Source organism: Schistocerca cancellata, chromosome 4 (assembly GCF_023864275.1).
Source record: "Schistocerca cancellata isolate TAMUIC-IGC-003103 chromosome 4, iqSchCanc2.1, whole genome shotgun sequence".
Taxonomy (NCBI): Eukaryota; Metazoa; Arthropoda; class Insecta; order Orthoptera; family Acrididae; genus Schistocerca; species Schistocerca cancellata.
In genome coordinates, this window is record NC_064629.1 from 338997858 (window position 1) to 339017312 (window position 19455).

Below are 19455 nucleotides of genomic sequence, written 5' to 3' on the forward strand. Positions count from 1 at the left end.
CAAGAACCAAACAATAGACTGCGTATGATAGAACATGTTCTGAACGAGAGTTAGGCGAAAATTTATCTCCGTCTGAAAATCTTTGCGGCCGCTTCTTTAGTACATGAAATTCTGCACAGAAATTCGAGTCATCTTAGATTTAAAAATCTAATCAGTTGCCGTGCTTCATTTCTGACTGTATCACTATTAGGCATAAGAATAATACGAATATAAACATGACACGATACGTATATTCTTCCGCGTTTGCTGTTGTCTCACTCTAGTTTCGTAGTTTATTAGGCAGACAGGATTTAAATGAGATAGCAGCAAACATGAAAGAAAAATGGCAAAATGTTTATATCGTATTATTCTTATGGTGAAGAGAATACTGCATGTGATTCACATTTCATCAGGTTCCTATTAGCAACTATCTCTTCTCACAGGTAGGAAAAAATTCAGAACGTAGAGTTGGCCATATTGACAAACATCCTAAACAGTCTTGCCAGTCGGATTTTCGTAGTACACTGAAATTCTGCTACATTCGAAGATAAACAATACGGAATTTGTATTTACTTCGTTGGATAATGTATGTAAATACAGTGGTCGAAACTCGGGGTGGAGAAAAAAGCTCGTCTTCCACATTTTTTTTTAATTTATTTACTGACGCAGAGTTTTGGCGCCAGTATTTATCTTTGTGCCTACAAAGCATGCCTGTGTAGCGCTAAATATATTCGACGGCAGAAGTTAGTTGTAGCGGCACCTACCAACATTTTTCAGAACTTCCGCTTGCTTTGCACTCGATTCTAAGTCGCAGACAGTTTTTTGGATTAGAAAAACTGGAAAAAAAGTGCGGCTGAGATTCGAGTAAATACGGTACATATTTCAATAAGTATATGTGAAAGAATAATACTTACCAGAATCAGCTGAACTTCATAATACAGTGTGTTTCTAAAAGTGAAAGCCAAGTGTAAAAAAAGGACCTTTCATTAAATAGATAGAATGAGAAAGTAAACATGATGTTATCCACAATCATATCTCAAAAAGAGATTCCTTTTAGGACAGTGGACTTCAGGACATTGGAAATGGTAACAGAGGAAGTTTAGAAATGAAGGTCATTTGATGTTAGGCAGGGAATGTAAGTCACCAGCAGATTAGATTCATGATTCTGCAGGGTTTTCCTTTTTTCATTAAATACGTAAGAATGAATTTTATAACCCATTCTACTTTCTGTGCTGCCCATGCTGTAGGATTTGGTATTTAAATCTTGCAGATTTCTTTTCTTCTCACTCTTCTTACATGTCAGAGCACAGCAATAGATGCCTTCCTATTGTAACCTTTGTTTTAGGAAACCTTGCTGTTGAAAATGCAAAAATATCTTAGCTGTGAACCCAATGCACAGACCATCATTCGGTGCACTTTTTATAACTATGTAAAGAATGAGACCCTATATACAGTTTCATTGAAACTAGTGTTATACCATTAATTGTAAGAACATTTGCAGATATGACACATCGACCAATCTAATATTTTCTCAAAAAACAAAAAACCTTCCTAGGAAATAATAAGAACTGGCAAGGGTTAGGCCAATGGCAGAGGGACTTCTGCTGTAGAACTCAGTGAATGTAAAACTAAGCACTGTAATATTTTGGAAGACAAATAGTGACTTTTAAGTAGCCATAAATAAAAAAAGTTCCATTTGTGACCCTATTAAAAACCTGCATTAATACCAACTTTTAAATCATTTTCTTGAAAGAAAAACACCTCACTACACTATATTTCATCCTTTCAAGAGCTGGGAGGAAGGGGGTAATGTCACTGACTAAGTCATGTCCAGTCACAAGTAGAATATTTCTTAATATAGCAGTCTGTTCTTACAATTTAATCTTGATAATTTATATATGAATATTCTGTCAGCTTAGTGGCATTAGAATAAAATAATAAGGAACTGCATTAAGAGCAAACTGTGAGATGCTACATAGAAACTGTGCCACCTGTTCAGCTTGCCGAACCTCATTTGTTTACTTTGGTTTCTTCATGTCATAAGTGTACAGCAAATTAGAAAGCTCGTCATCAGATGCGTCTCACTTTTATGGGCAAAGCAGTGATTATAATGTAAACATTCTGAGTAGATGATGCTTTTTGTTCTTGTGATTACTACAGATTGAACGGCAGTTATGCATAAGGAAGGCATATTCTAGACATTATTGTCAGCATTTTGTGTTCCTTTTTCCATGTTCTAATGCCCAATGTTTCTCCCTTCATTTTAATGGAAGGTGGAATTGAAATTCCCCTGCACACATGCATTGGTTTCACTTCATAATGATTTTTTGAGGCCCCTTTCTCAGTTACTGCACATGGTTTCCTTGCACAATCCACTTTCTTGACTAAGAGTTGTATGTTATTATTCATAGCTTGAAATTTATCTGTGGATATATTGGTGTTATGCTATAAGTGCTGTATTGCCTCTTCATTTGTGTCTTTGTCTTGGGCATAGCGCCAATGAAAAAAATTTTAAGGACTGGTTTTAGGTCTATAATAATCAAAAGCTCAAAAATTGTTATCTGCTCATAATGTTTACAGTATAACCAAAATAGCTGAAACAAAATAGCAGATTGCGTCTAGAGAATGAGCTCTTCTATTTGCTGGACACTTAAGACAGAAAAATCATGATAATCATGACAGCCACTGTAGAGAGAGCAGCTGCCTACATAATTTCCCTTGCTCTTAATTAAGTGTGTTCAGGTTTTATTATCTGAATATTATTTGTAACTATGCTTTAGCCCCTAACCCTAGTTACAATAATGGTAATAAAACTCATTGGCCTATTATTTTGGCCCTCAAACAAGTTGCCAGCTGTGTGCATTACATCTCTGAAGTACAAGCTATGCTCCTCGAGTGTGACACTCAAAAACCAGATTGATTGTAGAAATGTATTCTTTCTGTGTGTACTGTAAATGGACTTGGCATTATCACAGAAAATGTTTTACAATTCTGTGATCATTGATGAACTTCCAGGAGTGGTGCAAAATTATCCAGCCAACTTCACTAGATATTTTCTTGTAATTTTGGTTAAATGTCCTAAAAGAATCTCACTTAATGTATGACATCAAATTAGCAAATTTAACTTTTTGAGTCGAGGAAGGTCATTCCACACTGAAGCTACAACTAATCCTGTCTTTTATGTTGTGAATTATCTGTCTTAGTCTTCACAATGGCAATGAGAGAGAGGTGAATGCAGCAGTACTTTGCTAGCCAAGTGGTAATGTGGTTACTTTGTGAAGCAATGCCTGCCTTAGCTATTTTGTTACATTCTTACTGAAGGTCTGCTGCACTATGTCAGCCTTTTATCTCTTTTCAGAATGGCCTCCACGCAGTTGGATCAAAAATCAGTAAGGAAATCTTGAGAAAACTGCTACAATATAAGAAAAAGATAGATTACTATTCACTGTAAAGCTGACATGTTGAGTTGCAGACAGGCACTATGAAAAGACACTTACACATTCCTGAAGAGGGGGGCAGCAGCCTTTTCAGTAGTTGCAGGGGCAACAGTCTGGATGATTGACTGATCTGGCCTTGTAACAATAACCAAAACAGCCTTGCTGTGCTGGTACTGCGAACGGCTGAAAGCAAGGGGAAACCACAGCGATAATTTTTCCCAAGGGCATGCAGCTTTACTGTATGGTTAAATGATGATGGCGTCCTCTTGGGTAAAATATTCCAGAGGTAAAATAGTCCCCCATTCGGATCTCCGGGCGGGGACTACTCAAGAGGACGTTGTTATCAGGAGAAAGAAAACGGGCATTCTACGGATCGGAGCGTGGAATGTCAGATCCCTTAATCGAGCAGATAGTTTAGAAAATTTAAAAAGGGAAATGGATAGGTTAAAGTCAGATATAGTGGGAATTAGTGCAGTTCAGTGGCAGGAGGAACAAGACTTTTGGTCAGGTGAATACAGGGTTATAAATACAAAATCAAATAGGGGTAATGCAGGAATAGGTTTAATAATGAATAGGAAAATAGGAATGCGGGTAAGCTACTACAAACAGCATAGTGAATGCATTATTGTGGCCAAGATAGATACGAAGCACACACCTACTACAGTAGTACAAGTTTATATGCCAACTAGCTCTGCAGATGACAAAGAAATTGCAGAAATGTATGATGAAATAAAAGAAATAATTCAGATTGTGAAGGGAGACGAAAATTTAATAGTCATGGGTGACTGGAATTCGGCAGTAGGAAAAGGGAGAGAAGGAAACGTAGTAGGTGAATATGGATTGGGGGTAAGAAATGAATGAGGAAGCCATCTGGTAGAATTTTGCACAGAGCATAACTTAATCATAGCTAACACTTGGTTCAAGAATCATAAAAGAAGGTTGTATACATGGAAGAATTCCGGAGATACTAAAAGGTATCAGATAGATTATATAATGGTAAGACAGAGATTTAGGAACCAGGTTTTAAATTGTAAGACATTTCCAGGGGCAGATGTGGACTCTGACCACAATCTATTGGTTATGAACTGAAGATTAAAATTGAAGAAACTGCAAAAAGGTCGGAATTTAAGGAGATGGGACCTGGATAAACTGACTAAACCAGAGGTTGTACAGAGTTTCAGGTAGAGCATAAGGGAACAATTGACAGCAGTGGGGGAAAGAAGTACAGTAGAAGAAGAATTGGTAGCTCTGAGGGATGATGTAGTGAAGGCAGCAGAGGATCAAGTAGGTAAAAAGGCGAGGCCTAGTAGAAATCCTTGAGTAACAGAAGAAATATTGAATTTAATTGATGAAAGGAGAAAATATAAAAATGCAGTAAATGAAGTAGGCAAAAAGGAATACAAACGTCTCAAAAATGAGATCGACAGGAAGTGTGAATTGGCTAAGCAGGGATGGCTACAGGACAAATGTAAGGATGTAGAGGCTTATCTCACTAGGGGTAAGATAGATAGTGCCTACGGGAAAATTAAAGAGACCTTTGGAGAAAAGAGAACCTTTTGTATGAATATCAAGAGCTCAGATGGAAACCCAGTTCTAACCAAAGAAGGGAAAGCAGAAAGATGGAAGGAGTATATAGAGGGTCTATACAAGGGTGATATACTTGAGGACAATATTACAGAAATGGAAGAGAATGTAGATGAAGATGTAATGGGAGATACGATACTGCGTGAAGAGTTTGACAGAGAACTGAAAGACATGAGCCGGAACAAGGCTCCGGGAGTAGACAACATTCCATTAGAACTACTGACAGCCTTGGGAGAGCCAGTCCTGACAAAACTCTACCATCTGGTGAGGAAGATGTATGAGACAGGCGAAGTACCCTCTGACTTAAAGAAGAATATAATAATTCCAATCCCAAAGAAAGCAGGTGTTGACAGATGTGAAAATTACCGAACTATCAGTTTAATAAGTCACAGCTGCAAAATACTTACACGAATTCTTTACAGACGAATGGAAAAACTGGTAGAGGCCGACATCGGGGAAGATCAGTTTGGATTCCGTAGAAATATTGGAACACGTGAGGCAATACTGACCTTACGACTTACCTTAGAAGAAAGATTAAGGAAAGGCAAACCTACGTTTCTAGCATTTTTAGACTTACAGAAAGCTTTTGACAGTGTTGACTGGAGCACTCTCTTTCAAATTCTTAAGGTGGCAGGTGTAAAATACAGGGAGCGAAAGGTTATTTACAATTTGCACAGAAACCAGATGGCTGTTATAAGAGTCGAGGGGCATGAAATGGAAGCAGTGGTTGGGAAGGGAGTGAGACAGGGTTGTAGCCTCTCCCCAATGTTATTCAATCTGTATATTGAGCAAACAGTAAAGGAAACAAAAGAAAAGTTTGGAGTAGGTATTAAAATCCATGGATAAGAAATAAAAACTTTGAGGTTCGCCGATGACATTGTAATTCTGTCAGAGACAGCAAAGGACTTGGAAGAGCAGTTGAACGGAATGCACAGTGTCTTGAAAGGAGGATATAAGATGAACATCAACAAAAGCAAAATGAGGATAATGGAATGTAGTAAAATTAAGTCGGGTGATGTTGAGGGTATTAGATTAGGAAACGAGACACTTAAAGTAGTAAAGGAGTTTTGCTATTTGGGGAGCAAAATAACTGATGATGGTTGAAGTAGAGAAGATATCAAATGTAGACTGGCAATGGCAAGGAAAGCGTTTCTGAAGAAGAGAAATTTGTTAACATCGAGTATAGATTTAAGTGTCAGGAAGTTGTTTCTGAAAGTATTTGTATGGAGTGTAGCCATGTATGGAAGTGAAACATGGACGATAAATAGTTTGGACAGGAAGAGAATAGAAGCTTTCGAAATGTGGTGCTACAGAAGAATGCTGAAGATTAGATGGGTAGATCACATAACTAATGAGGAGGTATTGAATAGAATTGGGGAGAAGAGGAGTTTGTGGCACAACTTGACGAGAAGAAGAGACTGGTTGGTAGGACATGTTCTGAGGCATCAAGGGATCACAAATTTAGCATTGGAGGGCAGCGTGGAGGGTAAAAATCGAAGAGGGAGACCAAGATATGAATACACTAAGCAGATTCAGAAGGATGTAGGTTGCAGTAGGTACTGGGAGATGAAGAAACTTGCACAGGATAGGGTAGCATGGAGAGCTGCATCAAACCAGTCTCAGGACTGAAGACCACAACAACAACAACATTGGCTTTTGGCCAAAGCCTTCGTCATAAAAGGAGAAAAAAAGAAAACACACACACACACACACACACACACACACACACACACACACACACAAAAGCAAGCAAAGCACATCTCAATGAGCGCCATCTCCAGCAGCTTGTGGTTTGTGGCCATGTGTGCATGAAGTGTGCTTGCTTGTGTGAATGAATGTGTGTATGTGTTTTTCCTTTCCTGATGAAGGCTTTGGCTGAAAGATAATGTATAAATGTCTTTTCTTTGTGCTGTCTGCAACTCAACATGTCATCTTTATGGTGAGTAACAATCATATGTTCCTATGTTGTTGATATTCCAACCTGGAATTCCCAATGTTTGATTTTTTAAAAACTTCTCCATCATAAGACTTTGTGGTGAAATACTTACAAAATTACTGAATTGGACACTAATGCCTGCATTTTTCTATTTCTATCAATATAATTTTTAGTTTTTGTAGATACACAGTTTGACTGAGTAAAGTGTGGCATTTAATAATCCGTGAACTGAGTTTCTTTATGGGTCTACAAACAGTGCCAGATTTCCATACATTTGTGGAAGTCCTGAAATGCTACTTTCATGTATTATAATTCGTGATGTTTTGGGAAGATTTGTGTTATGAATACTTTTTGACTTTCGTCATTAGCGCTGTGCATATCTTATAGAATTTTTTGTTTGTTTATTAAACATAGCAGATAATCATAAGAGAGAAATAAATCATCAAGAATGTATTCTTTCACATTATCTACAACAGTTTCACAATTATTTGATTGTATGCCAGTAGAAATCTACCAGCTTGGAGTTAAAGATGTTGTTAAGTCAAATTGGAAGCACATTTCCACCTACAAGTAAATTTTAGTAATGGTCTTTCAGTAAGGAGCAATAAAGCAATAAAGGTAATGATTTAAACTAAGCTAAACTAAACTCCATCCGAACAGGTCTTGGAGGGCCCAATTGTACTGACCAGCTGCTGTGTCATCCTCAGCGTACATGCGTCACTGGATGAGAATATGGAGGGGCATGTGGGCAGCACACTACTCTCCCGGCCGTTGTCAGATTTGGAGGCACTATGTCAGTCAAGTAGTTGCTCAACTTGCCTCACAAGAGCTGAGTGCATCCCACTTGCCAACAGCACTTGCTAGACTGCACAGTGACACACACAAGTGCTAGCCAAGCTCGACAGCACTTAACTTTAGTTACTTCTGTGACAAGGAGGGCACAAAATCAGAAGAACAAGTGCAGTGAGGGTTGACCTCCAAACCAAGCTCCTGGCTGTCTTCAGTTGTCTAATATGCAGAGTGTAGTGGGTGTTGTCATGAAACATCAATACTTGATGCAAACTCCCCCCAGGGGGTCCACAACTCTTTTTGTGGATACGTGCGTGGCGAGCACAGGACCCCGAGCTAATGTGGCCTTCCTTCCTTTCCGGGCTGCATACCTTCCCTTTCCGCATTCTCCCCTCACCTCTGGCTCTTTGCTTCCCTTTCTCCCCATCTGGGAGTATGGTTTGTGCCTACGTCCGGAGACGGATGCTCGAAACTGTTCCAATTTCCTTGCTTTCTACACTTGCAACTCTTCGTCCTTCCTCTGTCCTTTTCTTTTCCTTTCCTCTTCTCTTTACCCTTTTCTCCGCTGCGGCGTTTGAGATCCCTCTTCTTTCCTTTCCCTTTCTCTTTTTTCCTCCCTGTGCGTGTCTGAAGGCCGACCCACGCACTTCCATGCGTAGCCGGTGACGGGGTAACGCGTAATTCCCCGCCCCGGGTAGACAGGTAGGACACGTACGTACCCCCTGGTAACGGCCAGGCCCAGGGAGGGGTGATTACCCGAGCTGATACCTTCCGAAAGTGCCGACTGGTCCCTCCGTCCGTTTCTCGGGAGGTGTGACCTGAGGTGTGAACAATCACCTAAGGTGGGAGTGCCCTCAGTGAGGGCCCCCACAAGAGAGGAGTGCGCCATCGGAGACGCCGGTAATCATGGGGGATTCTTCCGCAATGGTTTCCTCACCTTCCACTATGTCTGCTCACAAACGTAAGTTCACTGAGTCTCAGCCACAGACAGTTCTTCCATCGTTGCCACAGTTCCTTGTTGTTTCTTGGTCTGACGAAGGTCACGACTTCTCCACGGTCAACCCTTTCATTATTCAGAAAGGTGTCGACGCAATTGCAGGTCCTGTAAAGTCTTGTTCCCGATTACGGAATGGCACCCTGTTGTTAGAAACTAACAGTGCCCTCCAGGCACAATAATTGCTGCGTACTTCTCTGCTCCACACCTTCCCTGTCCGGGTGGAACCGCACCGAACCTTAAATTCCTCGCGTGGAGTCGTTTATACACGATCCCTCGATGGATTGTCTGACGAAGAAATTCAGCACTACCTGTCTGACCAGGGCGTAACGGCTGTTCATAGAGTTATGAAAAGGGTTGACACGAACATCATTCCAACCCGCACTGTCTTCTTGACGTTTGACAAAGTTCAACTCCCATCGAAAATCAAAGCGGGCTATGAGATAATTTCCGTTCGCCCTTACGTCCCAAACCCTACGCGTTGCTATCGATGTCAGCGGTTCAATCACACCAGCCAGTCCTGTTCCAATCCGGCCAAATGTGCTACGTGTGGCAAGGATGCCCATGAGGGTGCTTGTCCACCTCCATCCCCTCGCTGCATCAACTGTATGGGTGACCACGCTGCTTCCTCTCGAGATTGCCCCGTTTTTAAGGACGAAAAGCTCATCCAGGAAATCAGAGTGAAGGAAAAGGTGTCGACCTTTGCTGCTCGAAAATTATTCGCCAGTCGACAGCCCACCGTGCCTCAGACAGGAAAATACAGCACTGTCCTTGCCTCTCCTCGGCCAACAAAGGAGGCGGCCACGCAGACTTGCAACCTCACCTTTAGTGCCACGGTCGTCAGATTGGCCAGCGCAAAGATCGCCCGTTCAACCTCACCACTTTTGCCTGCCCACTCTATGGTTCACCTTTCGTTGGGTTCTGCTAAATCTCGAGCCCAAAAGTCAGACATCAAGTCTGCGAAAAAAGAGCATACTCATGAAGAGTTTTTACGTACCGCAACTTCACAACCATCGGTTCCTCCTTCATCTAAACATCATACTTCCAAGAAGGCTATAGAGAAACCCAGTTCCTCTCCTTCTCCACCAAGGCGTGTCCCATCTACAGCACCACCTGGCGGAAATCGCCCTCGGCCGTCTTCTGTGTCGCCGAGGCGCACTGCTGGTGGCCGGTCAACTGGCCCTATCGCTGGTGGCAGGAGCTGCTCCTGACCAACCTATGGATCAGGATCTTCTGCCTTCGGCTGAATGCCACTCCATGCTGTCGGTCGCAAGCTCTGAGCAGTCGTTGAGTTGACAGCACTCTTGGTCACATTCCTTCAATTTCTGTTCACCCTATGTCCATTATCCACTGGAATATCCGCGGCATTCGAGCCAATCGGGATGAACTGTCGATCCTCTTACGATCCTACTCGCCGGTCATCTTGTCTTCAGGAAACAAAGCTGCGTCCCCATGACCGCTTTGTTCTCCCTCATTTTCAGTCCGTCTGATATGACCTCCCCTCTGTTGAAGGCACTCCCGCCCATGGAGGACTCATGATTCTTCTCCATGATACTCTCCATTATCACCCAATCCCCTTAAACAGTTCCTTCCAAGCTGTCGCCGTCCGTCTTTCCCTCTCTGGATACACGTTCTCTCTTTGTACTGTATACATTCCATCGTCCACACCAATGGCACGAGCTGATCTCCTTCGTCTTCTTGGTCAGCTTCCACCCCCCTATTTGCTGGTTGGGGGACTTCAGTGCCCACCACCCACTTTGGGGATCTCCACATCCTTGTCCACGTGGCTCCCTATTGCTAGACGTCTTTCACCAAGCGGATCTAGTTTGCCTCAACACTGGGGTCCCCACATTTTTGTCTGCCTCCACGACAAATTTATCTCATTTGGACCTTGCGGTCGGTACTATTCCGCTAGCTCGGCGCTTCGAATGGGTCACCCTTGATGATACACACTCGAGTGACCACTTTCCATGTGTCCTTAGACTGCAGCCTCAACTGCCATATATGCGCCCGCGACGCTGGAAGTTTGCCCAAGCCGATTGGACACTTTTTTCGTCTCTAGCGACATTCGATGACCGTTGCTTTCCCAGCGTCGACGATGAGGTCACACATATTACCGACGTTATTCTTACAGCTGTGGAACGTTCAATACCACGCACCTCCGAATTGCCCCGGCGCCCCCTAGTTCCTTGGTGGAACGAGGCATGCCGTGACGCAATACGTGAGAGGCGACGTGCTCTTCGCATTTTCCGTCACCATCCTACTTTGGCCAACTGTATCTACTATAAGCAGCTCCGTGCACGATGCCGTCGCGTCATCCGCGATAGCAAGAAGGCCAGCTGGAAATTCTTTATTAGCTCATTCAACACCTTCACTCCCTTCTCGGAAGTTTGGAGTCGGCTTCGACGGTTCTCAGGCGCGCCTAGTTTCTCCCCGGTCTCTGGGCTCACTGTTGCGCATGATACATTAGTGAACCCCGTCGCAATTTCTAACTCATTGGGTCAGCACTTTGCTGAGATTTCGAGCTCTTCCAATTACCCGCCAGCGTTTCTCCCGAAGAAACGTGCAGCGGAAGCGTGACCTCTTGCTTTCTCCTCTCCAAATCGCGAAAGCTACAATACTGTATTCTCCATGCGGGAACTCCAACACGCACTCTCTTCTTCTCGCTCCTCCGCCCCAGGACCGGATGGTATCCACGTCCAAATGTTGCTGCATTTATCAACCCATAGTCTGCGTTACCTCCTTCGCCTTTATAATCGAATTTGGACCAATAGTACTTTTCCCCGACGATGGCGGGAAGCTGTCGTCGTTCCTATTCCAAAACCTGGAAAGGACAAACATCTCCCCTCTAGCTATTGCCCCATTTCTCTCACGAGTAGTGTCTGTAAGGTTTTGGAGCGTATGGTGAATTAAGCTTGGTGGCTGGAATCCCGCAGTCTTTTAACACCTGCCCAATGCGGATTCCGAAAGCATCGTTCTGCAGTTGACCATCTTGTTGCTCTCTCCACTTATATCATGAATAATTTTCTCCGGAAACGCCAAACAGTAGCAATATTTTTTGATCTGGAGAGAGCATACGATACCTGTTGGAGGACAAGAATCCTCTGCACACTGTTCTCTTGGGGCTTTCGAGGTCGGCTGCCCCTTTTTCTTCGTGAATTTATGGCAGAGCGCACATTTAGAGTGCGGGTGAACACTACTCTCTCCCGTACTTTCTCCCAAGAAAACGGGGTACCCCAGGGCTCCGTGCTGAGTGTTGTACTGTTTGCCATTGCCATCAATCCAGTTATGGATTGTCTCCTTTCTGATGTCTCGGGCTCCCTCTTTGTGGACGATTTTGCGATCTACTACAGCTCTCAACGGGCCAGCCTTCTTGAACGACGTCTTCAAGGATGTCTCGATCGCCTCCACTCTTGGAGCATCAAAACCGGCTTCCGTTTTTCTCCCAGTAACACCGTTTGTGTTAATTTTTGGCGACGTAAGGAGTTTCTTCCACCCTCCTTACATCTAGGACCTGTCAACCTTCCGTTTTCAGACGTCACTAAATTCTTGGGTCTTATGTTTGACAGAAAACTATGCTGGTCCTCCCACATTTCGTATCTTTCGGCTCGCTGACTGCGATCCCTCAACACCCTCCGTGTCCTGAATGGTACCTCCTGGGGAGCGGACCGAGTGGTCCTTCTCCGCCTCTATCACGCCTTAGTGTGCTCGAAATTGGACTATGGAAGCATAGTCTACTCCTCTGCTCGGCCGTCTATTCTTCGGCGTCTCGACTCTATCCACCACCGTGGATTACGTTTAGTGTCTGGAGCTTTTTACACCAGCCCTGTGGAAAGCCTTTATGCTGAGACTGCTGAACCTCCGCTGTCCAATCGGCGAGCAGTCCTTCTGAGTCGTTATGCCAGCCATCTGTCTTCCATGCCTGCTAATCCAGCCCATGACATATTTTTCGACGCCTTCTTTGATGTAGGGTATGCAGGCCGCCCCTCCTCCCTACTACCACCGGGAGTCCGCTTCTGTCAACTGCTCCATTCTCTTTCCTTCCGCTTTCCTAAAACCTTATTGACAACTTGGGGTACAGCACCGCCTTGGCTCCGTCCCCGGATCTGCCTGCTCCGTGACCTTTGTCGATTTCCCAAGGATGGTACCCCTTCACTTGTTTATCATTGGGCATTTGCTGCTCTATGTGCACAAATGACGGAAGCCACATTTATTTACACCGATGGCTCGAAAACATCGTTAGGTGTAGGGAGTGCCTATGTTGTTGGCGACACCCCAAATCACTTTCGGCTTCCTGACCAGTGTTCGGTCTATACTGCGGAGCTTTACGCTGTTCTCCAGGCTGTCCACTACATCCGCCGCCATCAGCGGATACAGTACGTTATCTGCTCCTATTCTCTCAGCTCTCTCCTCAGTCTCCAAGCTCTTTACCCTGTGCACCCTCTGGTCCACCGGATTCAGGACTGTCTGCGCTTGCTCCACCTGGGGGGCGTCTCGGTGGCGTTCCTCTGGCTCCCGGGACACATTGGTATCTGCAGAAATGAGGCGGCCGATATTGCAGCCAAGGCTGCAGTCTCTCTTCTTTGGTCAGCAATTCAATCGATTCTCGTCGCCGATCTCCGGAGCGTTTTATGTCGTCGTGTTGTTCATTTATGGCGCGCGCACTGGTCGACACTTCCTCAAAATAAATTGGGGGTCGTAAAAACTCTTCCTTGTGCTTGGACCTCTTCCTCCCGAACGCGTCGTCGGGAGGAGGTAATTTTAACTAGACTCCGGATAGGGCACTGTCTTTTTAGCCATCGACATCTTTTAAGCGGTGATCCTCCCCCACTCTGTCCCCACTGCTCTTAGTTGTGGACGGTAAGACACCTTTTAATTGAGTGCCCCTATTTTACTCCATTACGCGCCCGTCTACAGCTGTCGCCTGATATATCGTCAATTTTAGCAGATGACACGCGATCGGCCGATCGCGTTCTAGAGTTCATTCGTGCCAGTGAAATGACGTCAGTCATTTGAAGTTTTTATTTTTGGGACAACCAACCCCCTTCTGTAGTGAATTTTTAAGCCTTCCTTCTGCTTTTAGTTTCTCCAATTTTATGACTTTCGTTCCCATTGCTGCTGGTTTCCGTTTTCGGTTTTTTACTGCTTCCTAAGTCACAGACCGGATATAACACTCTTTTTGTGTGTCACCAGGTGCATAACTTGATCTTTCATTGACTCAGACTGACCTTCACTTAAGTAGATGTTTTTTGATAGCAATAATCAACCATCCATTTCTTTTTATTAGGTTAACACTATATGTCATCACCAGAAGTGATACTGGATAAAAATGCATAATTATCAATTAATAACATTCAATCAAAACGGTACCTGTGGACACCAACTGATTTCTGTTGCTTTGAATTAGAGCATGCAATATCTCAGCACCTGAACTATGGACATTGTTTATTCAATGCATTTGCCACACAACATTTAAAAAATCACATTTCATGAAATTTTCCAGTCATCAGTAACAGTGGACCTTCATGGATTAAGCCATGTAAATGTTCATCATCCAAATGTGTATCTTTTACTGAATGTGGAGAGGTAGTTGTGACAAAATGATCCTCCTGGAAACAAGAAAACTATTTTCAGTCATAATTTCTCTGATGGAACTCGTCCCATATATGGCACATACGTTTTGAGCTGATTCTGTTGCCTTCACCCCTCTATTAAATTCAAAGCAAACAACTTGTTACAAACATAGACTTTTACAATTTGCCCTCCATTGTCCAACACTTAATCAATAGTCCTAACCATCAGATATTTAAATTCAGTACATAACCACAAGAACTATATGAAAACATCAAATGACAAATAATAACTACGATAAATAGACTCAACAGCAACCTGTGCATCAATGTGCCAAACAAAAATGCTATGAAGTTATGCACCAACCTTTCATTTTATGCAGGTAAATTACAACAAAGATTTCAAATATACCTCAAGTCATATGCAGCATAAGCAATGCTCATACCACTGCTGTTACTGCAGGATGTTCCCTGTGAAACTCACACTATAATAATAATAAATAATTTTATGCTTGCCAAAGTGAGTGCAACAACATGTGTAGGTCATAGGTGCAAGGTACAATGCTTTACAGTCTTCTAGGAAAATACCATTTACTGTCACCCGGAAACCCCAGTGGTCCAGAGCCAAACTCCAGATCAGAAAATGTGCTGAACTGGACAGTCAGCCATTAAAATGTTATTGGAGTTTTTCAGTTACTTGCAGGCCAGAAAGTGAAAAAAATAGTTTCTCTACTTCTATGAGACTGATACTCACCCGAAATGCAGTTTAAGAGAATGAAAAAAGTGTAGGCTTGAACGCTCAACTTCAAGTTTACTTTGCACAGTATTTACTGCTAGACAACGAGCAGGCACACAGTCACAAAAGCTCAAAGGAAGATACCACTCCCTCTGTAAACTTTCACATCCTACATTGTTGCTTGTTTGTGCAGTGGCTTTGTGCAGTGGCTGGACTTAAAGCTTCTGAGAGAGAGAGAGAGAGAGACAAGATTATTTTTACCTTATTTTATTTATTTATTTACACATCTAGTTCCATAGGACCAAATTGAGGAGCAAATCACCAATGTGATGGAACATATAAGTACATGAAATTACAACATAAAAGTAATAACAGGCAAAATAAAATGTTTATGAACCCAAGCCATAAGTTTAAGTAAACACAATCAACAATGTAATGTAAGAATCAGCTTAATTTCTCAAGAAACTCCTCAAAAGAATAGGAAGAGTTACCCATGAGGAAACTCTTCAGTTTTGATTTGAAACCATTTTAAGTCAATAACTTGGACTTGTTTGTCTACTATGACATAATATGGGGTGGCAGCTTCTTTTCATCATATTTATGTGATAACAGGCAATGTGAAATTTTATACAGAATATTTTCAAAATGTTTTCCTTCTGCAGCATTGAGTGTGTAGAGCCTTGAACTGAATTCTGTGGTGGCTTTCTGAAGAACATCATTTTCACCCACACGATTCTCTCTGGAAATTACAGTATGAAGATACTGGACTATTGTAAGTGCATCTTTGTATAGACTCAGACCTTTAGATAAACCCATATGAAATAATCACTCAGGTTGCGATTGGGACTATAGGAGGGTATTCCAGACCATGTCCAGTGAATGCTAAGGTGTCCAGTGCAACAGTCCGATCTCTGAACATCGCCGAAAGGAAACTGAAGATGTCTGCAGTATGGTGCGGACATGCTCAGTGCAGCATGAACGAGAAGTTTTGGAGTATTTGGCAGTAGTGTGCATCTGGTACAAATTTGTGTTCCAGTAACTGTCTATATTTGTCTGCTGTGACAGTTCACTCAATAAAAATGGATTCAATAACGCATTGTGCATCATTTATGGCAGTGATTTTTTGTGGATGAAATGACACAGCAGCTTGAAATTGTGGATTCATAGTATCCCAGTGCCACCAGTTCTGTTGGTTGATGTACATGTGGAAATCTCTTAACCAGACCTGATCTAACCAGACCTGATCCTTTTCTGCTGTCCCATATCCAGAGGCCTCAGTGGTGTCATTTATAAGAGAGTATTCCCACTCCACATCCCTGTCTTTCAAAGATTGACGCAATTGAATTTTGTAAGGGAAAAGCCTAATTATCTCTTTCATTATCCTCTGGAGAGATTGCTATAGCATCCAGATTTTCTGTGCTGCATGTCTTGTTGATGTATTGGGTTCCTCACTCAATATGTTTCACACTTGGTCCACATTCTCCAGGGTTACAACTGAGGCTGGTTTTTTGTTTTCTTTTCATGTTCCGACAACATAAAGTTGATCTCAAAACAAACAATTTTTTTTCAGGGCAATGGAAAAAACAGGCCCAGATGTGTGCTATGTGGAAATGGCCCAGGAAGTACTACATTCCATCCAGAAGACTGGCATTTCTTTAGTTGCTTCCAAATGGTAAGATATCTATTATTCTCTCTAAGTGAAAAGTTGTAGTTGAATGCTAAGTTAATCTTTTCTTATGAACTATAAAACTGTTTGCTTATTTATCTCAGTGATTATAATTTCCTGTTTTGTTTTTCATACAGTGGTTGTGAACAGCTTGGCAAAAATGTTATAAAGAAAAATTTATTAATTGTATACAGTATTAGATACCAGAAATACCTTAGCACTGGGGTTCATTCACAGATTATATTTTCTAGATGGGTAGTCAATATGTCATCCATTGCCCTCATGGGCCACATATATACAATTGATTAAAAGCATATTCTGGAAAATGTCAGAAGAATTTGTGTCTTCCACTATGTGTGCAAGTGTTCAGGGGAGGGGTAATGATTTCATGCTTAGACTTCTTGAGCTCTGTGCATTGTTTTTCTCACAGTGCATTGTTCTAACTGCCTTCTTCAAACTGTGTATACCAATCTTTTCCTATAATGAAGTCTTCGTAACCAGCCATTACTTTCATTTGTTCTGCCACATTATTCTGCCCTGTGTACTCTATTTTGACTTCTCTACTGCCAGGTTCATACTAACCCAATACAGTAGGTTACTTCCTGTAAAGACTGCTGATTGTCCCCTGATCTTGCTTTATCATCCTCCCTCCACTATGATTTATGGTGTTCTTCTGTATATAAAGGAATTCTCAATCTGATTATGAATCCAACGTTTATTTCTTATGCATATATTTAATGTAGTATGATGTAATGGCCCTCTCTTATGTGTTTCAGCTTGATTGTTATATTAACTTTTGTCAAAACATCCATTGCATAATGTGAACTTTCATGTATCTTATCTTTAAGATCACCTAAATGCAATATAATCATGTACTGTTCACATGAACTTCATTAATGATTGTTAACTTGTACTACCCCAGCTAATAGTCACTCAAAAGATCTGTGAACTATTTAGGTAAATGAAACTCATTACATTATGTTACTCAAAGAAAAGCATTGCAGAATCCATGGCATTTGGTTTCACACATTAAATAATTCCAGAACGTATGCTCATTGCCAGGAAGAGGCCATTTCATTCAAGATTTCTTATTACATTCAAACTTAAAATATCTACCAGATGTCTGTGTGTGGACTGTGTGTTAATGACATGGGTGCTAATTTGGTGGATCTAGTCTTTTGCCATGATGAGAGAGACATTGAATTACAGACAGGCACAATAAAAAGACTTACCACTGAGCTTTCGGCCAAAAACCTTCTTCAGAAAAGAAAAGAAAACACACACACATTCACACAGCAGGCACAACTCATGCACACGACTGCTATCTCAGGTCATTTGGGCCAGACTGTAATGGTTATGTTGAATGAAAGCAGCAGTCCAGAATGGGTGGGGAAGGGGGAGAGATAGTAGCGTACGGGTGGGCGGCGAGATAGAAGAACACTGTCTGGCAGGGCATGCAGGGAATAGAAGGGACAAGGCTCCCAGGTGCAGCATCAGCAGGGTGTTTGGGGGGGGGGGGGTGGAGCAGAAAGGAGAAAGGAAGGGTGAGTGCATTGACAGATTGTGGCACACAGTGACAGTGAGGAAGTGTGAATTGGGAGGAGGTGAAGGACAGATGGGGTGGAAACTGTTGGATGGAGGATGTGGGGCAGTAGGTTATCATAATCTGAGACCAGGATAATTTTGGGAGTGGAAGGTATGTTATAAGAATAACTCCCATCTGCCCAGTTCAGAAAAGCTAATGGTGGAGGGGAGGATACAGATGGCTGGTGTTGTGAAGCACCAATTGTAATCAAGCATGTTACTTTCAGCTGCATTTTGTGCCACCTGGTAGTGCACTTCGCTCTTAGCCACTTGAAGATTTGAAGACGATGTCAGAAGACAAAAGAGCATGGAGAGTTACCATAGGAAAACCTACATATGGGCAGAACACATGATGATGATGATGATGATGATGATGATGATACTGATACTGATACTGATACTTATACTGATAATGATGTTGATCATCCTGGTGGACAGGTGGTTGGTAGTCATACCAATATAAAAAAATTGTGCAGTGATCGCAGCTGAACTGGCATATGACATGGCTGCTTCCACAGCTGGCCCGGACCCTAATGGGGTAGGATAAGCCTGTGACCGGTCTGGATGGATGGATTGGGCATGTCTTGCACTTGAGTCTTCCACAGGGGTATGATCCCCGTGGTAAGAGACTGGGGCTGACAGTGGCGTAGGGATGGACTGGGATGTTATGAAGGTTGGGTGGCTGATGGAACATCACTTTAGGGGGGGTGGGAAGTATTTCGGGTAGGATATCCCTCATTTCAGGCCCTCTTGTAGGATGTGGTTCAGTTTTCCAATCCGGGGTGGTACTGGGTGATGAAGGGGACACTCCTTTGTAACAGAGAAGCTGGTGGAGGAAGGGAGGATCCACATGGCCCATATTGTGAAGCACCCATTGAAATTGGGCATTATATATTCATCTGCATGTTGTTCAGCTACATATAGAATGGAACAATCCTGTCGGTCTCAACAATTCAACCAGTCTTACCATAACACAGTGGGATTTAAATATGAGGTGTTCTGTATTTCAAATATTTTTTATTGTTATAGATACAGGCCTTTACATCATACCTTATGTAAGGAACATGCTTTCTGGGGATTCCTAGAGGAAGGAACTGGCTTTGCTTTTGTGGTGTCAGTTTTAGGTTCAATCTCTCAACAAATACTTTACACAAGTATTATTCTGCTAGCAGATCTAACA

The 19455-nt window shown here is 42.5% G+C and overlaps 1 protein-coding gene across 2 annotated transcripts in view; it reads left to right on the forward strand.

Moving 5' to 3' along the window:
• Positions 1–19455, forward strand: part of LOC126183629 (protein inturned) — a 287053-nt gene that overhangs the window by 224081 nt on the left and 43517 nt on the right. For both annotated transcript variants that reach the window (XM_049925752.1, XM_049925751.1), the window contains exon 15: positions 16596–16697. In XM_049925752.1, the coding sequence (XP_049781709.1) occupies positions 16596–16697 (102 nt within the window). The remainder of the gene's footprint in view (positions 1–16595; positions 16698–19455) is intronic.